This window comes from Dermochelys coriacea, chromosome 10 (assembly GCF_009764565.3).
Source record: "Dermochelys coriacea isolate rDerCor1 chromosome 10, rDerCor1.pri.v4, whole genome shotgun sequence".
Classification (NCBI taxonomy): domain Eukaryota; kingdom Metazoa; phylum Chordata; order Testudines; family Dermochelyidae; genus Dermochelys; species Dermochelys coriacea.
The window spans coordinates 4,770,785-4,791,172 of record NC_050077.1 but is presented as its reverse complement, the minus strand read 5'-3'; the positions used below and the strand labels follow the sequence as shown (position 1 = coordinate 4,791,172).

The 20,388-nt window shown below is 42.4% G+C and overlaps 1 protein-coding gene across 2 annotated transcripts; it reads left to right on the top strand.

The window, feature by feature from the left end:
• The first annotated feature begins 1,838 nt into the window (after positions 1-1,838).
• Positions 1,839-18,824, top strand: CIAO3 (cytosolic iron-sulfur assembly component 3). Of its 2 annotated transcripts, none has more exons than XM_038419110.2 (11): positions 1,839-2,177; positions 5,210-5,305; positions 6,129-6,272; positions 6,655-6,787; positions 7,172-7,306; positions 7,789-7,907; positions 9,190-9,319; positions 9,793-9,865; positions 13,394-13,531; positions 16,660-16,817; positions 18,315-18,824. In XM_038419110.2, the coding sequence occupies exons 1-11, from the start codon at positions 2,112-2,114 to the stop codon at positions 18,551-18,553; spliced, it is 1,431 nt and encodes a 476-aa protein (XP_038275038.1). In that variant the 5' UTR covers positions 1,839-2,111; the 3' UTR covers positions 18,554-18,824. The 2 variants fall into 2 exon arrangements, with proteins under 2 accessions (XP_038275038.1, XP_043349997.1); XM_043494062.1 differs by having other exon boundaries at positions 2,039-2,177; positions 18,292-18,422.
• Positions 18,825-20,388: the final 1,564 nt, after the last annotated feature.

Here is a 20,388-nt window from a genome sequence, read left to right as displayed (position 1 = left end):
GAAATCTATTTTACATCTCAATAGATCTAGTAGAATGTTTTTCAAATGGTGGTTATGGGACACATTAGGAGGTATGGGAGTTAAAGCCTTGAATTGAAGGGATTTATTGCCTGCAGAGATGCAACAGAACTGATGCGATTTTTAAAATTTTTCTTTCAGCACCTCACATACCCGGGAGAGCAACGACATATACAAAAGACCACATGTTCCAGCTTTTCTATTGCATGCTCTTCCCCGTGGTGTTAACTGCTTTCTTGTAGGCTGTATCAATATTTGCCAAATATTAAATAGTAATATTCTGGGGGGACGGTGAATTACAATGATTTATCTAATTGGCATGGTTACATTCAATGTATATATGTCCCAGTGTTATTAAATGAATGAAATGTAAAAAAGTGGAGCATTTAATTTCTGCTTGATAATACATTATTCCATTACCCTACCATCATTACAGTCAGCACTGCCGTTGGTAAGGTGCTTAAATAAATGCAAAATATATGCCGAATTCTGCAAACTTCATTAGGAGTATTGACAGTTAGAAGCACTACTCACAACAGTGTTTTCAGAATCAGGTCCTAAATAATTATAATTAAATGTTAGGTTTCAGAGTAGCAGCCGTGTTAGTCTGTATTCGCAAAAAGAAAAGGAGTACTTGTGGCACCTTAGAGACTAACAAATTTATTTGAGCATAAGCTTTTGTGAGCTACAGCTCACTTCATCGGATGCACCACAAAAGCTTATGCTCAAACAAATTTGTTAGTCTCTAAGGTGCCACAAGTTCTCCTTTTCTTTTTATAATTAAATGTTGTTATTCTTCGCATGCTAATGATCATTAGTAATACATGTCATTTTTCAGCCGTGTTTATCACTAATATTTAGCACCTTTTATCAAAGCATTTTCAAAACCATTACTTTTAAAAAAATATAATTAATGTCAAGTCAATGCAAATGGAGGAACATCTGACCAAATACAAGTTCTCTATCATTATCTCTATGGAGTTCTCTATGGGGCCCCATCTGTCTTTCCACACACAAGGCTTGAAACAGCATGGTTTGAAGGGCTTCTAATCAAAAAGACCAAGTTCTAAACCTGGTTCTACCACGGACTCCATGTGTGGCTTTGGGAAGTTGTTTCACCTGGATGCTCCTACTGATTCATTGTGTTGCCTTGGGAAGTTATTTCCCCTTTCTGTGCCTTGCTTTCCCCACAATGGAAATAATCCCTACTTCATGGGATACTGTGGGGGTTATGTTTTGTACAGAGCTTTGAACACATAAGGGGTCATAAATGCTAAGGTTTATGAAGCCAAGAGGAGGCCCCACCCACACATGGAGCACTTGCAGAATTGCAGCCATTGTCCATTTTATGCCCATGAAACATTTCAGTAGCAAACGTAGTGACCATTGTTTATTCCAGCCTTGAGTGTTTCGGCTGTAGAGCAGCATTCCCTCGGGACGGATCATGGGGGATAGTCAAACTTTTGTTTTAATCCCAGTGACGGTGAGGGAAAGCTTTCTCGGAGAGCAGGGGTGGAGCAAGAACATCCATCCAATAAAAACGCTCCCAAGAAAAGGGGCTCGCTCCTGGCCCACTGCCCCTCTTTCCAATGCGAAGCGTGGCTTGGCAGCCTGTGTTCGGTCTCTCTGGGTGTCTCGGCGATCAGCTCTGACCTGCACCCTGTAACTCAATAAACGTGCGATGGGCAACCAAACGGATGGGTGCCCCTCACTGCCCGCTGGCAGCAGCAGGAGAAAGCCCAGGCTGCCTGCAGGCTGCTTAGCACCTGTCTGCACCACCCCAGTGCTCCTGAATAACCCTGGCGAGGCAGGGGTTAAATGCCCCAATCCGGCCAGGACCCCATGACGGGCCTACCCAAGTAGGTGCTGCACCCCCCTGCCTGAGCTCGAGGACTCAGACTGCAGACAGGCGGCGCCCGCATGCGCACTACCTGTTTTGAGGGGTGACTTGAGACGCCCACGCATGCGCCCATCTGCTCCTTTTGCGCCATTGAGGCTCCCCTCCGGCGGCCGTCGCGGTTTCCGGCAGCGTGGCATCTCGCTGTTATCTCTCACGCCGCCGGCGCCGGGCGCTTTGCGGCAGTGTGGCTGGAATGGCGTCTCACTTCAGCGGGGTGCTGCAGCTGGCCGACCTGGATGATTATATCGGGCCCTCGCAGGTGGGCGCGGGGGCGAGCGGCGCAGGCGGGGAGCGCGCTGGTTGGCTGCCCGCCAAGAGGCGCGAGGAGGCTCCGCACGGCACGGGGCTGCCTGGAGGGGGGCCGGGCTCTAGGACCCTGGGAGGGGGCAGTTGGGGGGGGCCCTGGGGGCTGGACATGGGGGATAATAGGGGATTGGGAGGTCCCCCCGGGGGACGGGTAATGGGGGGTTGCCTAGGGGATTGGGGGTCCCCCGGGGGGTTGACTGGGGGTCCCATCAGGGACCAGGGATTGGGGGATTGTTGGGGGGTCCCTGGGAGTTAGGGATGGGGGGGTTGCCTAGGGGATTGGGGGTCCCCCTGGGGTGGGGGTTGATTGCGAGGTCCTACCAGGGGCCAGGGATGGGGGGTTGCCTAGGGGATTGGGGGGTCCCTGGGGATGGGAGGATTGTCTAAAAGATTGGGGGTCCCCCGGGGGTTGACTGGGGGTCCCATCAGGGGCCAGGGATTGGGGGATTGCCTGGGGGATTGGGGGGTCCCTGGGGGTCAGGGATGGGGGGGTTGCCTGGGGGATTGGGGGTCCCCCTGGGGCCGGGGGTTGATTGGGAGGTCCCACCAGGGGGCCAGGGATGGGGGGTTGCCTAGGGGGTTGGGGGGTCCCTGAGGGTCAAGGATGGGGGGTTGCCTGGGGGATTGGGGGGTCCCCCTGGGGCCGGGGGTTGATTGGGAGGTCCCACCAGGGGGCCAGGGATGGGGGGTTGCCTAGGGGATTGGGGGGTCCCTGGGGATGGGGGGATTGTCTAGGGGATTGGGGGTCCCCCTGGGGCTGAGGGTTGACTGGGAGGGTCCCACCAGGGGCCAGGGATGGGGGGTTGCCTAGGGGATTGGGGGGTGTCCCCTGGGGGTCGGGGATGGGGGTTGCCTAGGGGACTGGGGGGGGTCCCAGGGAGCTGGGAAGAGGGTGTCTGCATGGGTATATGGGTGATTGCAGGTTTGTCTGGCAAGAGGGGGTTATTCAGGGGCCTGTGCGGGGGAACTGCAGGTCTTGGGGGGGACCTGTAAGGGAGGAGTGCTCTGAAGAATGTGGGAGTGGAGGGGGATGAATGGTGTTGCCCCCTCTTCTCAGTCCACCCCTCCTGTCAGGTGAAAGCTGAGGTAGATCCCTTGGGGGAGAGCCTCTGTCCCTTCTCCGTGCTCCCAGCCCACGCCAGGGGCCCCTGGGCTGGGTATCCCCAGGTGGGGGGAGTTCTAGGGGCGAGAGTCAGGCTGAGCACAATGTCTTCCTCCCGCCTGGTTGCCACTGAGTCTTTGCCTTGCCCTGCCCTGCAACTCCACCCCCAAGAGGTGATACCCAGGCTGACTGCTCACAATTGGCCCTACAACAGTTGTTTTCTGGTAGATTTGAAATAAGTTTTCTGCTTCAAGGGGCTGTGGATGCCCCTGTGTCTCTCTGTTCTTGCTCTGAGCGCCTAGGGTGGAAGGCACTATTGACGTGCACTGTAGTTATTATTACGTTTCTCATCTAACATCTCCAGAAAGGGGATGGGTGCCACAAGTACTCCTTTTCTTTTTGAGAAAGGGGATTGTTCCCTTTACAACTGAAGTGCAGCCACCTCTGGAATAGAGCACAGAGGCTAATTAACAGTTCATAACACCACCACACAATCAGTGGAAACATTTTCGTAGTGAAAAAGCTGCATCTGCACTTCTAGGACAGCTGGATAACAAGTTGAGATAAAATCTTCCCCCTTTTTTTTTTTTTAATTATTACAAGGGCTCCGGTAATATTACTCTTAAAGTGTAAATTATGGACTACAATAGACTATCATTTTGTAAATAGTATCCCCCAAACAGATGGAATCAATAAAAGGAGAGCTGAGCTAGAAGAGCAGAAAAGACATCAGTCAGCACAAAGACAGGTTTCAGAGTAGCAGCCGTGTTAGTCTGTATTCGCAAAAAGAAAAGGAGTACTTGTGGCACCTTAGAGACTAAATAAATTTGTTAGTCTCTAAGGTGCCACAGGTACTCCTTTTCAGTCAGCACAAAGTAGTTGCAGTATGGAGGAAATGGAAAGTGGCAAGAACACAGGTGAGCTTTGCTGTCGTTTGTAAATCAGAGCAAATAGGAAAGCAAGACTGGAGAGAGTTGCTAACAGAGCAGCACAAGCAAGAGTGAGCCACAAGTAAGGAGAAGTATAGGGAGGACATAAGAGTGCAGGGCTAGAAATGGGGAGTAAGTCCATGGAGAGGTTTGATTTAGATTCAATGAGCATAATTGGGGCATCAAAGTGATTTGGTCCTCCTTGCAATGGGAGCATTGTGAACCCCCCTAAATTCAGAGCAAAGATTTTTAGAAGCAGGATTTACAGTAGTCAAGATGGAAAAAGGATTTTGGTAAAGTAAGGATGATTTAAGGTCAGGATGAATTCTGGTGAGGCTGCTAGCCAGACTTCTAGACAAGGGAGGTGTGAGTGCCCAAACAGTGCAACTCTTGGAAAGTATAGAAACACCCTCAAGACTTCAGTCACCGAACTCTAACATACTAAACCGTAAACAATCCATATAAAAGTCATCTGCTTGCCTTCAACATCAAATGAAATTTCATTGGCAATAGCCACATGTTGAATGTAATCACCACACCTCCTGTCTGCTAAAACTCTCAATGAAGAATGCCTGATCACCCTTAGAGATTCTGGAAAGGACAGAACTTTGCAGTCATCTGTTTTGAGCAAGACTTCTTTAAATCTGAGTGTTTCACACTGGCACCAAATTTTACTATAGTTTTGGTTATGATGTTGGGAAAATGTTCATTCTGTAAAAATGGGGTAAGTAGATTCTGTTCATTTGATTTTTGCTTGTCTCCTTGGTGGTTACAGGAACTGTAAGATTGCATGCTAAACAAAGAATCCAATGCAGCTTAAACCAGAGATAAGAAGTTTCCATTCTGGAACTGATCTTTGTTTACACTCTGTCCAGTTTCAATCAGTCTTTTCCTCTCCTGTCTCTTTCATATTTAAAGGTTCCTCTACTTAATTTTTTACTTTTTCTGTTTTAGGATTGTGTAAAGCCAATAAAAGTTGAAAAGAAACCTGGAAAAACAGCAGCTAAGATCCGAATTGAAGATGATGGGAGCTATTTTCAAATCAATCAGGTAAGACTGTTTTCCCCCTTGTAATCATTGTGTAGAATGCCCATAAATTACCTTATTATTCTGCACATAAGTATGTTACGACTAGTAAATATCTGATATCACTTTGGCAACCATTGGGTAACAATCTAGATCACTCAGTCTGAGATGATGCCTCAGTGGGGGTGGGGTAAATCAAAATAGATGCGAGTAGCTGCTGGTAATTTCTTTTATTTTTGGTTCTAATTCTTTAAAAGATCTTTGTAAAGTGGCTTGTCATGTAATTACATAACCTTTGGAACTAGCTGATAGAATCAAAAACAACAGAATTGTAATGAACTATTTTCATGGTTGCAAAAGTAGAGTTACAGCACTTTGGAGGTTACCTGAGCTGGGAGCGTTGTAGAAATGGTGCACTCAGCTTCAGGGGTTAGGGTGTACTTCCTACACAAACTTGGGATGCTCCTCTTTCAAGAGAGCTTGATGTCTATGCTGAGTTGAAGATGGAGGCTGCTGCATTAGTGGTGTCTGTTAAGGAAGGTGCGCAGAGGTCTGATTGTGCCCTAGGGCAGCCATCATTTAGTGGGTGAAAGCAGTGTTTGACATGTGATTAAGGCTAGCAGTTCCCTGCTGTTCAGGCTATGATTCTGGTTTCTGACTTTCAGTTTGGTCTGACTGAAGTTGGGTGATGGGGGCCCCCCCAAAACAAAGTCATTTGAAAACTGACTTACTCAGTTTGCCTATTTTGGCAAAATTCTCTTAGTGCTATGTAGCAGGTTGTCTTTGACATGGTCTGCATATGGATCTCTGTTATGGCTAGGACTGGATCTAATCTGTTTCTTTCTAGGATGGAGGAGCACAAAAGCTTGAAAAGGCTAAAATTACCCTGAATGATTGTTTAGCTTGCAGTGGCTGCATCACATCCGCAGAAAGTGTGTTAATCACTCAGCAGAGCCACGAAGAGCTCTACAAAGTGTTAAGTTCCAATAAGGTAAGTGATACTCAACTGATGCAGTAGCCAGCAGTTAGGCTCAAGAATTTGAAAATCATACTGTTTGATTGCTGAAACGCAGGTAAAATAATGGGTAAGAAGATCTTCTGTATCCAGATTAGTCTTCAAGAACCAAAAGCTATTGTAGCCCATCCACAGTTGAACATACTTATCTGTTCCTCTGCATTTAAAAAGTGGTCAGAATAACTTTGTGAAAGAATCATATTTCATATAGTAGTCTCTTGATTTGGAAATGCAACATCTTCCCCCACTGGATCATACTTTAAAAAGAAAACATTGCGACCATGGACAAGTATCTTCTAAATGACTAACTTAACAAAGATGCTCAGGAAATGTTAATATTCCACTTCTTGTTTTTCAGACTGCAGCTCCTAATCAACAGAAGCTAGTTATAGTTTCCGTTTCACCACAATCCAGAGCATCACTAGCTGCAAGATTTAAGATGACGCTTCTAGAAACAGCCAAGAAATTGACAGCATTCTTAAAAAATTTAGGCAAGCTTGTTACCTTTTGGTAATCACAGATGAAATTTTTTGGTATAGCTTACTAACATTCCTAGTGCAGCTTCTGTTAAAGTCTGTAGAAGTTGCATGAATCAAAAATCATAACATGAATGGGAATTCAGACCTCTGTTACTTTGATGGCATATTAAACTCAATGTGAGGGAAGGGATCCTAAAACACTCCAATTCATTTTTCTCATCCAGTTTTTCTATTAGCCTGTCTTATTATGTACTAGGAAACTGTTCTGTTTCTAATTACAGCCGTCTATAAATATGTAAAAATACCAAGATTTAACCTAACTGGGCTGGATTTTTGTATTGTTGTTTGTGGAATTTGTCAATTTTTTGGTGACTTTAATATCTCTGTGCTATCTAGGTGTGCACTATGTGTTTGATACAACTTTCTCAAGAAACTTCAGCTTGCTGGAGAGCCAACGAGAGTTTGTACGACGCTTTCGAAGGCAAACTGAAGATAAAAAGGCTTTACCCATGCTAGCCTCTGCCTGTCCAGGTATATTGTAAAATAGTTAAAAATGGCTATAGAAGTGGTCAGATAATGTGGCAGACTAACTGCACACTAGAGAAGTGTAGTAAACGGCTGAAAAAGTTAATGGCCAAAACCACGTATAAGTGAGACTTGCTCTTGGTGCCATGAAGTTCTCTCTTAATGTCTTTTCACATTCCATTCCACTTAGACAGGGACTGCTGTGCTGTGAGGATAAATAAATGTCTTTAATGGCTTTATAAAGAAAGACACTTGTTCCACATTTCACGTAATCATATTTGGGAAGTTCTTACCCATAGTGGTACAGACGTGTAAGTGCATCATTACTTTGCGAAGCTAGTCTTGTCCCGGAATCTGGTTGGTAAGAGCTGTTCTTATACTGTGTGCAGAAGAGAGCCTGAAAATGGTAGTTATTGGCTGATAGTAAGGCTGATTCTGAAGCCACTGAAAGTCTGTGCATTGATTAATTATACTTCATCTTTTCGCAGGTTGGATCTGCTATGCGGAGAAAACTCATGGAAGTTTTGTTATTCCTTACATTAGTACCACTAAGTCCCCACAGCAGGTCATGGGCTCCTTGATCAAGGATCACTTTGCAAAACAGCAGGTAAAACTTTACATTGACCAGGCTTAACAGGAAACTGTAGAAATTAGATCTTGAGCTGTGTTTAAAACATTGTTAAAGACAGTGTATTAAATAGGACTGATTTACGGATATGAAAATCTTGTAGAGCACTAGCAGGTCAGCCTGTCTATTGTCTCCATTTTATTTCATGAGAAGCGTAGAGTTGGAGAGAGAGTGTTAAAAATCAGACTCATACCACCAGGTGTCTCCTTCGCCTCCCTTCTGATACTTGGTCTTAGAGCAGTCCATGTCGTGTGTGTCTCTCCCCACCTCCACCACCACCTTTAGCTGCCCGGCTCTTTCCCTGCAAGTTCCTATTAGGAGCAGAGTTTAAAGTTTTTGGCATTGAAAAGGTCAGTTAAAACCTCTGTCTGTTGTTCAACAAATCCAGAAGAGTTGGAATTGTCACATCCCTACCACCATCCTATTTGCTTTTCTGATGTTTTTTTCTCCCCTATCTAAAAGCAAATGTCTACCATGATCTTACACAGAGCTTGAATTCACGTTTACATGCAGATAGTCTCTTGCTAAAAAATTGCTTGCTTTTCCCCAGCTTAACGTTTCTATTTCAGTTTGATTTAATTCTGTTCTATTGTTGTTGCCTCTGGAATTCCTCTAAACGTCACTTTGATGTCTAAGGACTGGTGTCACTCTTTTTGCCAAAAGTTGAGTCTACCAAAAAACTTGAGCATTGTTGCCATGTTTTATTATCCGTTAATGAACATTGATTTTAACATTGGTTTTGTTGAATAAACTCAGACATATGGCAATGATTCAGAGCATTTGACAAGAGATACTGAAACAATGGCCTTGAGTCAACAACTTGTTTCCTTTGTCCCTGGGAGCTTCTTGGATTGCGATGAACTTTTGTACCCGTTTTCAGCTAATTTCCTGGAGTTGCTGTTGCAGAATATAAATTGTCGTGGGTTTGAGTCTGGCCTGTGGCAATTGATTTGAAACACATCTGACTACTCATGTAATCATGGACTCTTAACTGACTGAATCTGCCAGGATTATCTGGCTTACTAGAGGAAACACCCTCCCTCCACACCCAAAAAAAAAAAAAATGGTATTGAAGCTTACTACAGAGATTGTTACTCTATTATTCTTTGCTGCACAATTGGGAAGGAACAGAAAGTATTAATTGTTACTGAAATTGTTAGCAGCAAAGGAGATTTCTAGCAGCATAATTGGCTTTTAGCTGCTTCACTCCTACCTGTACCTAATTAATTTAATTAGTGCAACTGTACAATTTTTTTTGCAGCATTTTTCACCTGACCAGACCTACCACGTGACAGTAATGCCCTGTTATGACAAAAAACTAGAAGCTTCAAGACCAGACTTTTTCAGCCAAGAGTACCAAACTCGTGAGGTTGACTGTGTAATTACTACGGGTAAGGGAACCAGAGGTGCTCCATTGGTTGTTATGATATAAGGAGTAGCTGCTGATCTTAAAAGAATGCTCTGAAATGCCATGTAGACTATGCTATCTAGTTTCACCTCACTTGTCCTGTAACACACAGATATGCACTAGACTAGAGTGCTTTGTAAAATATGTGTTCATGACCTCTTACCAGTTCTGTTAGTGATTTTGCATTTTAACACTTGATTTTCTAGGACATTAGCCAATGAAAACTTGTCGACTTGGAACATTTTTTGTATTCACCTTTGAGCCATCATTGAGCAGTTCAGACTGCTTTCCTGCAAAGCATCTCCCATTGCCACACAATAGAAGTGAAATAAGTTATGAAGAAATAGTCACTAGGGACAGTTGGCCCTAATTACATTTGTGGATTTAGGCTTTCATACTGATGAACAGTTTTCTGTTCCCTAAAAGAGAACCCTTACATTTGTGTTTCTGTTTCAGGAGAAGTTCTACAATTGTTGGAACAAAAGGGAGTGTCTCTGTCAGATGTGGACTCTGCTCCTTTGGATATCATGTAAGAACAAATGATCCCCCTTTAAACGTTTACTGAAATACTCGCACAGCCGGGTTCTACAGCAGAATTTGCCCCTTCCACAAATGATTTAACACTACAAAAGTTGCACAAAAGATGCAAGTATCTGCATCTTACTCAGATTTTTGTTGCTGTCTTCTGGATTTTGAATCTGTTAAGAACAATAGTGCATCATAAACTGCACTGTGCAATCTACAAGATCAGGTTAGTAAGCATTTTAGGAGACTCTGAAGTTAACTGTCTTATTTTCATAGCCCAACCATTAATAGCTGTTTTTCTCTAAAGCAGCAGGAGTGGATGAATTCACTTAGTAAGGTTGTTAGTGACATAATTGTTCTGCTACCCACGCTTTTCCATCCAATCTTTATTACTTTAGATAGCTAACATTCGTACTGTATCTGTGTTTTTAGAAACATTACACCAAGCACAAATTTAGAAACTAATGATCAAATGGAAAAATGAAAGTCTAGAATGGAGAATATAATATGATGATACAGAAATTTACAGGTCTGCTGTATTTAATTTTTTGGCACTGTATGTATTCCAGTGCTAAAGAACAAATGAGAAAATATCAAGGTAATTTCAGCTAGTCTCTAGGTGTTCTCTTAGTCAATAAAAGCATATTGAACATGTGCAAAGCAGATGAGACGGTTTAATTGCTTTAACTGAAAAGTAACTGCTGGCTAAATGCCAACTGCATGGAAAGCTAAGTGACTAAAAGAATTTGGAGGATTTAGAAATCCGATGTTTTATTCATCTAAATTAGCATTAGCTGCAGTATTCCACAGCACGTTAAACTAAAAGGATGTGTTTTCATCAGTGCGTGGAAAGTGACTTTGTAGTACTTTGATACATTAATAAAACTGAAGTGTTACAAATTCAGTATTTCCCTAGAAGCTGTAAGAGAAGAAAAATAGATGTACATGGCCCAGTAGACAAGTGTACAAGATTTTACCTCATGGTTTGAGCATGTCAGTATAATAATGCCTGCATCTGTAATTTTTATTCCATGCATCTGAAGAAGTAGGTTTTTTGCTCATGAAAGCTTATGCCCAAATAAATCTCGTAGTCTTTAAGGTGCCACTGGACTCTTTGTTCATTAACATTTCCATAGCAGCAAACAATTTCTAACTCTTTTTTTGATAAAATCCTTGGCTAACTTATTAGAAGTGCTTGTTTAATGTTATGTTTCATGCTTAGTGATGATAATGCTCCTCTCTAACCTTTTGCTATCCTTAACCTACTTAGTAAATTGACTAGTCATAAACAGACCGTATTCCACAGATTTTGGAGGATTAACATAAAGCAGTCAGATGGCTCTTAATCCATTTATGCCTTTGACATGTGGAAAAAGCCAGTAGGAGGTTATTAAATTTGGCAGCAAGAATGATACAAGTGCCAAAAATCCTTGAGCTTATGAGGTATAACTGCTTGCCTTAGCCAGCGATGGGGCTTACTGTCAGACTCTTTTTCATAGAGCAGCAGTACGTGAGGCTGGACACACTGAAACCCTTATTAATGAATCGCAGTTCCTGTAAACAAGGGTTGAGTTAATAATAGCCTCTGAAGCTGATTACAGGGTGAAATATTGTCTTTCACAGTTCCCAGTCTGAGATTTTATCTGCAAGTGCAACATCTTAGATCTGACTGAAATCCCAGGTGTTTTCCCTTCTGCAGCTCTGAGCAGCAGAATGCAAGTGTCACTGTTTGATGTCGGTCATTACACATATTGAATCTATTTCCCCATGTTAAGTATCCTCACACCTTCTTGTCAACTGTCTAAATGGGCCATCTTGATTATCACTACAAAAGTGTTTTTTCTCCTGCTGATAACTCATCTTAATTAATTAGCCTCTTACTCCCCCTTTTCATGTTCTCTGTATTTGTGTGTATGTATATATAAAATCTCTCTCTTCTTACTATATGTTCCATTCTATGCATCCGATGAAGTGGGCTGTAGCCCACGAGAACTTAGGCTCAAATAAATTTGTTAGTCTCTAAGGTGCCACAAGTACTCCTGTTCTCTTTGCAGATACAGACTAACATGGCTGCTACTCTGAAACCTGTTTGATGAGTGGGTATAAGCACAGCTCCTCTGATTATCCTCTCATAACAAAACCATTGTTGTGGCTTACATGTGGTTTGTTGTTCTCAAGAAGCATTACAGTGACCTTCCAAATAGATAGCTGTGCCTTGACAGATTACTGGAATGGAATTGTTTGAGATGTTTGACCTATGGCTTTTCTTGGCATTATTTAGGCCATATAAACATGAGTGTTCCCCTTTACCTTACTGGCTTCTAGGAGAGACTGAGCCAAAGTTCAAGAGGTTTGGCCTCATTCATTTTGGTCTTCCTGGTTTCCTAGAAGTTCTGTGCTTAAGGGTATGGAAACCAGTTGGCCAGAATTGATAGCTGAGGCCATTTCCCCTCCCAGTTGTACTGGAACATGCGCTATATAAATGCTTTTGGGATAAGTCCCAATTTCTGGGTCTGAAGTGGATTCATGGAGGTTGTTCTATTGGCATTTCCCCATTATTGGAGAGAAGTGCATAAGTAGCAAAACTACTTTCAATTAAAAACAAAATTCAGCAATAGGGTTGCTGGTTATTCTGGAGAGTGGCTTTAACACTCATCAATGGCATTATCATCAACATAAATAGTTGGGATCCTTCAGAAATGGAAATGAATGAGATATGAAGTGGAAGACCAGTTTAAATGCCCATGTGTGATAGGTGCTCCAGAAATTCCTAAGGTAGACATGTTTGAAGGTGGTTTCTATTGGATAGGCTCCCTACATAGGCTCTCTAAGACTCTACGGTCATGTAAAGCTAGACACTGCAACCAGTCTCTTTTTTTTTTTTTTTTTTTTTTTATTGGAAGCTTCAGTTATAGAAGCAGAAAAGTAACAAGTCTGAGCAAAGTTCCTTAGATGTTCAAATAGACACTTGTAGTAGGGATTAGCAAAGATGATAGAGTTTAAGGCTTAAACACTCTGATAACAGTGACACAGTGAAAGTTACTTGGAGATGGTATGTTTAACTTGGAACAAATTTTCCTTTTTAAAAGTTTTCAGAGGGCTTTGGATCAGTGTAGGATTAAATTTACATAGCCCTGGAAAAAAGAAAAGGAGTACCCGTGGCACCTTAGAGACTAACAAATTTATTAGAGCATAAGCTTTCGTGAGCTACAGCTCACTTAGCCCTGGAATTATCACTAGTCAATACCGGGCAATTCATAGCTATCAGACGGGAAGTTGGTCTCAAGAAAAACTAAATTATAGCTGGCTACATATTACTTCCAAATTCCACAAGCCCTTGTTGTGCTTGGTGCAGTACTTCTGTTTCAAGAGGGGAAAAGGGACAGGGTTAACTTAGTGACTCTTTTACTAGTGGTCTGAAATTACTTCTCCATAGTTGAACAGATTCTCAGTGCCAATGGACTTAGCACTGGGTATCCTATTTTATAAGCAGTTGCAAAGAGGGGCCTTCTTTTTCTTCCTTTTTCCCTAGGTTTAGCAGCGTTTTAGAAGAGGAGCTCCTTGGCCATTCTGGTAATGGTTCTGGTGGCTATTTGGAGCACATATACAAGTATGCAGCAAAAGAACTGTTTGGGATTCAAGTGGATGAAATTCAATACAAACCTTTAAAGTAAGGAATTGAAATATGTTGCAAAGTGCTGTATTTCAGTGCAGTTCTGTTTATACTCCTCTCCTGGCGGTAATTAAAGAGCAATGTTCAGTGTTAAACATTTTACAGCAAGCCATGGCGCTTGGCTCCCTACCCCCACAGTTAACTTAGCAATGAATCGGCTTGCAGTCTGTGCAGCCTTTTCCCTTGGTGCCTTCTTGATCCCTTCCCCATCACCCACATAGTGTTCTGCAGTGTAGATTTCCCCACTATTAAGCTACAGAAAAAATTTAGAGCAACCTGGCAGCTGAAGCTCTCATGGAAATGAGGGAGCTCTTCGCCTGTCAGTCACTAAAACAGGTGTGTTGGGATTTTAATTCCTCCTCCCTAATTGTGTTAACTAGTGGTTAGATTAGAAGACTAGGTGTCAAGACTCCTGGGTTGTGTTTCCAACTTTGCCACCCAATTGCTGAGAGACCTTGAGCAAGTCACTTAAATCTCTCTGGACCTCATTTTACCTGTATGTAAAATGAGACTCCTGCCTGCCTCCCAGGTGTGTGTTTAATGTATCATTTGTAGGGCTCTGTAGAAGTACATATTAACATGGGGATTTTTATATCCAGACACTGATGCTCTTCAGCAGATCAAAGCCTAGCAGCAAGGTGGTTATCTAGGGTGAGTGCACCTGAGGTCCAGGGATGCTAAGAGAAATCCATGCACATGTTGTTCTCATATTTCCCAGCCACCTTGTGCAGTGCATGGCTATTTGGCCAGGGAGCAGCATAGCTGGCCTGACATGAGCTGCTGAGTGTGCCAATTGTCTGACTGAGCGAGACTGGAGAGAGTTCAAAGCTCGAAATTAAGAAGTGTCCAAGCATCAATTTGGGGAAAATGGTTTCCATAGCACACTGTGTTTCTAGTTTTGTAGTTACTTGCATTATAACTGTTCTGTTACTACTAAAGACACCAATAATTGATGTTGACTAGAGTTGCATCTGCATTATGCAGACATAAAAATGTTCATCTTGACACGCTTTTCCTTTTGTATTTGAGGTAGAATTGGGGGTTAGGTCCCTAATTTAAGTAGGTTTATGGAGGTTAGTTTCTTCCTCGAACTCTCTTGTACTCTGCTGCCTCAAAGAAAGACACAGTTTCTTTATTTGAATAAGCTTCTGCATGAAACTTAAACTTGCTCTCTAGTATTCAGTAAAGTGCCAAATAGAGAATTAATTTAGACCAGTGATTCTCAAACTTTTGTACTACTTTACAATAGTAAAGAATAAAATTGTCAGACACCTAGAGAAACATAAATTGTTGCGCGAAAGTCAATATGGTTTCTGTAAAGGGAGATCATGTTTTACTAATTTATTAGAGTTCTTTGAAGGGGTCAACAAATGTGGATAAGGGGGATCCAGTGGACATAATGTACTTAATTTCCAGAAAGCCTTTGACAAGGTCCCTCACCAAAGGCTCTTACGTAAATTAAGTTGTCATGGGATAAGAGGGAAGATCCTTTCATGGACTGAGAACTGGTTAAAAGACAGGGAACAAAGGATAGGAATAAATGGTAAATTTTCAGAATGGAGAGGGGTAATTAGTGGTGTTCCCCAAGGGTCAGTCCTAGGACCAATCCTATTCAACTTATTCATAAATGATCTGGAGAAAGGGGTAAACAGTGAGTTGACAAAGTTTGCAGATGATACTAAACTGATCAAGTTTCAGAGTAGCAGCTGTGTTAGTCTGTATTCGCAAAAAGAAAAGGAGGACTTGTGGCACCTTAGAGATTAACAAATTTATTTGAGCATAATCTTTCGTGAGCTTCAGCTCACTTCATCGGATGCATTCAGTGAATCCGATGAAGTGAGCTGAAGCTCATGAAAGGTTATGCTCAAATAAATTTGTTAGTCTCTAAGGTGCCACAAGTCCTCCTTTTCTTTAAACTGATCAAGATAGTTAAGGCCAAAGCAGGCTGTGAAGAACTTCAAAAAGATCTCACAAACTAAGTGACTGGGCAACAAAATGGCAAATGAAATGTAATGTGAATAAATGTAAAGCAATGCACTTTGGAAAAATAACCCCAACTATACATACAATATGATGGGGGCTAATTTAGCTGCAGCTAATTGGGAGAAAGATCTTGGAGTCATCGTGGATAGTTCTCCGAAGACGTCCACGCAGTGTGCAGTGGCAGTCAAAAAAGCAAACAGGATGTTAGGGATCATCAAAAAGGGGATAGAGACCAAGACGGAGAATATCTTATTGCCCTTATATAAATCCATGGTATGCCCACATCTTGAATACTGCATACAGATGTGGTCCCCTTATCTCAAAAAAGATATACTGGCATTAGAAAAGATTCAGAAAAGGGCAACTAAAATGATTAGGGATTTTGAACAGGTTCCATATGAGGAGAGATTAAAGAGGCTAGGACTTTTCATCTTGGAAAAGAGGAGACTAAGGGGGGATATGATAGCGGTATATAAAATCACCAGTGGTGTGGAGAAAGTGAATAAGGAAAAGTTATTTACTTGTTCCCATAATATAAGAACTAGGGGCCACCAAATGAAATTAATGGGCAGCAGTTTTAAAACAAATAAAAGGAAGTTTTTCACTCAGCACACAGTCAACCTGTGGAACTCCTTGCCTGAGGAGGTTGTGAAGGCTAGGACTATAACAGGGTTTAAAAGAGAACTGGATAAATTCATGGAGGTTAAGTCCATTAATGGCTATTAGCCGGGCTGAGTAAGGAATGGTGTCCCTAGCCTCTGTTGTCAGAGGGTGGAGATGGATGGCAGGAGAGAGATCACTTGATCATTCTCTGTTAGGTTCACTCCCTCTGGGGCACCTGGCATTGGCCACTGTCAGTAGACAGGATACTGGGCTGGATGGACCTTTTGATCTGACCCAGTATGGCCATTCTTATGACCCCTTTCACACAGCAAGGCTCTGAGTGTGATTCCCCCTTATAAATTAAAAATTCTTTTTTATATAATTATCATTATAAATGCTGGAGGCAAAGTGGGGCTAGGGGTGGAGGGTGACAGCTCACGACCCCCCACATAATAACCTCATGACCTTCTGAGGGGTCCCGACCCCCAGTTTGATAACCCCAATTTAGACAAATGATTTTGCCTGCTTTTATTCCCTAGAAACAAAGATTTCCAGGAAGTGACACTGGAAAAGGATGGCAGAGTCCTGCTGCAGTTTGCCTTGGCTTATGGATTTCGAAACATACAGAATTTAGTGCAAAAACTGAAACGAGGAAAATCACCTTATCACTTTGTTGAAGTCATGGCTTGTCCATCAGGTAAGGCTACACAGGGACCTTCACTGGTACTGGACATCAAGTGGACATGTCCGTTACTGGACATCAAGGTTTGCTGGAAGACTTTTTAGGGTTTCTGAAGTTCTGAGAGCTGGATTGAAGCCTTCATGTCTGTCTGTCTGCCTCTGAAAGCTAGAGGCCTTGTGTCAGTGTTTTGTTAAGTCAGGTATGTTGGTTTTGTTTAAGTGTAGCAGTCAATAATTCTTTAGCAATTACTTTATAGTCATGATTGAAACTCTGTATATGAAAATGGGGTGCAATTCTTAGTGAACAATTCAACTTTTAAAAACCTGCTCACTGCCCTGCCCCTAGCTTTGTAAACCCAAGTGCTTCCTAAGCCATGCAAAAATGAAAGCTCTGCTCTTCAACTAGCTTAGAGACAAGCAGTGCTCCATTCCAGTGTGCTAAAACAGCTTTACCACTTTGCCCAATCTTTCTCCCTTCAACTCGGTCAGTGATGTTCAATTACTGTCTCTGCGTTCACAATGCCCAACTCCTTCCATTTGGTTGATGGGAAAGAGCCATATTCTCAGCTTAAGAGTTACACTATCACCTCAAGAGGACTGCAGGGTATGAGAAATGAAGGAGTCACATGTAGGAAAAAATTCTTAGACTTCTTAGAAAATGTTAAATAGATTCCCTTACCTTCCTTGTATAGGGAGTGCTACAGCCTCCTCTGGCTGGATACATAGGCAATTTAATTTAGCCAGTCAGCTAAATTCAGAAAACTCAATCCCTCTGGGGTAAATACAAAGCAACCACTGGCTCTGGCCAGCCATTCTTCATCCTCTCTGGGCCTCAGTTGCTTCTCTAGGGTTCATATAATCTTCACTTAGTAGCAGTGTTCCCCAGCACTGAAGAATTGGTTGCATGGTCCAAACTAGGCATTATGCAGCTGTCTCTGATAGCTCTGGTTTCAGGCACACTGCTCCCCCACATTTGCAATCCCTGGCTTGTTCCCATGACCCCTCCCAGCTGCTTTCTTCAGTCATCCACCATGCTTGCATACTCCCCCTCCCAGTGCTCCGTTTATGGAGAGGGCAGGACTTTCCCATCTCCTTCCTTCAGTTGAGACTCAAAGGCTATTCCTGACTTGCTCTAAGCATGGTCCTTTTCCAGGCTGTCTGAAGAAGAGCCACAAGTTCCTGCTCCCTCTCCTCTCCCTTCCCCTCTCTTTCTCTCTGAGGAACAGGAAGTCCTAGTTTCCTGTCCTTTTATCAGCATGCATTGCTGTCCATTCTGAACTAAGACTGGGCCATGACTGACCAATAGGCTCCTTTTGTAGGGCTTGTGTTTCCCACCATGTTACAGTATTTGATTTCATTCCCCATTCAGCTGTGTTTTAATTTATGAAGTCTTCTGTTGCTACTGTCAATTGCAGATTGAGATCATTGGTTTGTATTAGTTGCTTTTAATTGCTCTTAAAGTTTTATTAAAGCATTTTGCACACCCACAGGCATGTTCTCTTGTTGCACCTAGGCTGTTTAAATGGAGGTGGTCAGATCAGAGCAGAAGGTGAATCCAGCAAGGATTTGCTTCAGCAAGTTGAGAAGTTGTATGAATCTGTTAAGACGGAAATTCCAGAGAGGAACCTCGCTGTAAAAGAACTGTATGAACAGTGGCTGGGTGGTACAGACTCAGAAAAAGCTGCAAAAATATTGCACACAGAGTACCATGCAGTGGAGAAAATGAACTCTGGATTTAATATCAAATGGTGAAGATGTATGATGCACTTGTATTTCTACAGGGACTGTAAATCTGTGAGACCAAGAGGTATGCTTACTCAGTGCCCTTTTAAGTTGTCTGTCATTTTTAAGGTCCTCAAAAGCCAACATGTGCACTGAAATTCTAGGATACCGTGACTGGAAGGACACAATTTATATATAGAAAATGTCTTGCAGCTAGAAGATAATGTGTATACACCCTGGTACTGCTGATTAGTTCCTACAGCTTCTAAGGCTATTTAAATAAAAACAAATGCTGACTTTAGATGTGAAATATGTCTCTTTAAAAGAAGCAATGCATATTAGCTGCCATACCACCTTTATGGCCTCAACCCTGCATTCCTTTTTCACACCCCCAGTCACACTGGAGTCAATCAGTGCATTTAAGGTACCCAGAGAATCCAGGATTGACCCATGTCAACTGTGACATTATTTGGATGTTCTTAAGTCAAAATGTTACCAGTCCTGTACCTGAGCAACACATCTGCTATATTTTCACAGCATGAAGTTTTAGGGCTGTGACTCTTAAAGACATCATGTTCCAGTTAGAGTTGGGTTAATTGGCCCCTGGTACTCCATTTCCTGTTCCTGGAGTCTAGCTGTGACATCATTTCCTGTATTTCAGGTAAGCTGAACGTTTCGTAGGCATGGATGGAGGCAGCCTACAAGCGAGTGAGTTTGTTTAAAACTTTTATTACCAGTTGAACTCTGACTTGAATGAATGGGCAGAGAAACTTGTCACCAGTTTTTTTTTCATTTAAATAGTCTACAACTGCCTATGTGAATTAGAGGGATTAACAGAACAGCAGAGTCTACCTAATATCTCAGTAGCAGAGTTCACTAGTGGATGCTACCTGACACTCAGATCAAGCAAGTGATCTTCATACAGTATGTTTCACAGAAGGGTTAAATGGGCACTTCTCTTTTCATTTCAGAATGACTGTACTCTGCATACCTGTGCTCAGTTCTGAATGGGGCCTCTAGCTGCTACTGTACTACAAATACTAAGACCAGAATATTAAGCCTGTGAGACCAGAAAAGAATCAAGGGTAGTTGCTTACTAGAAGGAATATCATGATAGTGAGTATAAAGTCGCTCCATATTTAATGCAAAGCACCAACATTCCTTAAGCAAAACAATGGTCTGCTTGCATTGGAACACATGGTCTCCGGTTTGTTTGATAGAAACATGTACCTTAAACGTGCTGATCTTGCAACATCTTTGAAGTTTGCTTATGGGCATTTTGAGAACTGTTCACGTTAAACAGTGTAAAGACCTTTTTTTATTTCATTTGAGCTCACTGTGAATTTTTAATTTCCTACTAAATTTCTTTACGTAGTATGGTCTAAGAATTCTTAGACCATCACTTGACAATGGATTAAGGGATACTGTCAGGTTTGAAAAATTAAAATACTTCCAGGTACTGTACCTGCCACTCTTCTTCGTGGCAAGTTACAGAGTGGTAGCCGTGTTAGTCTATCTCAGCAAAAACACCGAGGAGTCCTGGTGGCAGCAGGACTCCTCGTTGTGGGTTTATAATCACATGTTCCTATATTTAAAAATGCTTCCCTTCCCCACCCTGCTGTGTGAGACCCACAAACTGACTACAGCGAAAGCTGTGAAGGGCGCACAATGTAGAAATTCTTTCAGTGAATCATTTTACATGTTACTTTCAGCAGTAATATATATGATTTTAAGCTATTGTCCTTTTAAGTCCTACACAAAACACAGCAGACCTTACTGTCGCTTTTTGGTTAAATCGTGACCAATAAATTGGTTTCTTTTGATATCTTTTAAGCAGCAAACTGCACTCCAATCTAAGCCATGCT

Coding starts and splice junctions, on each gene's coding strand:
- CIAO3 (XM_038419110.2), top strand. CDS start 2,112: ATGGCGTCTCACTTCAGCGGGGTGCTGCAGCTGGCCGACCTGGATGAT. Junction 7,307..7,788: donor GCTAGCCTCTGCCTGTCCAG/GTATATTGTAAA, acceptor ATCTTTTCGCAG/GTTGGATCTGCTATGCGGAG. Junction 13,532..16,659: donor ATTCAATACAAACCTTTAAA/GTAAGGAATTGA, acceptor TTTATTCCCTAG/AAACAAAGATTTCCAGGAAG.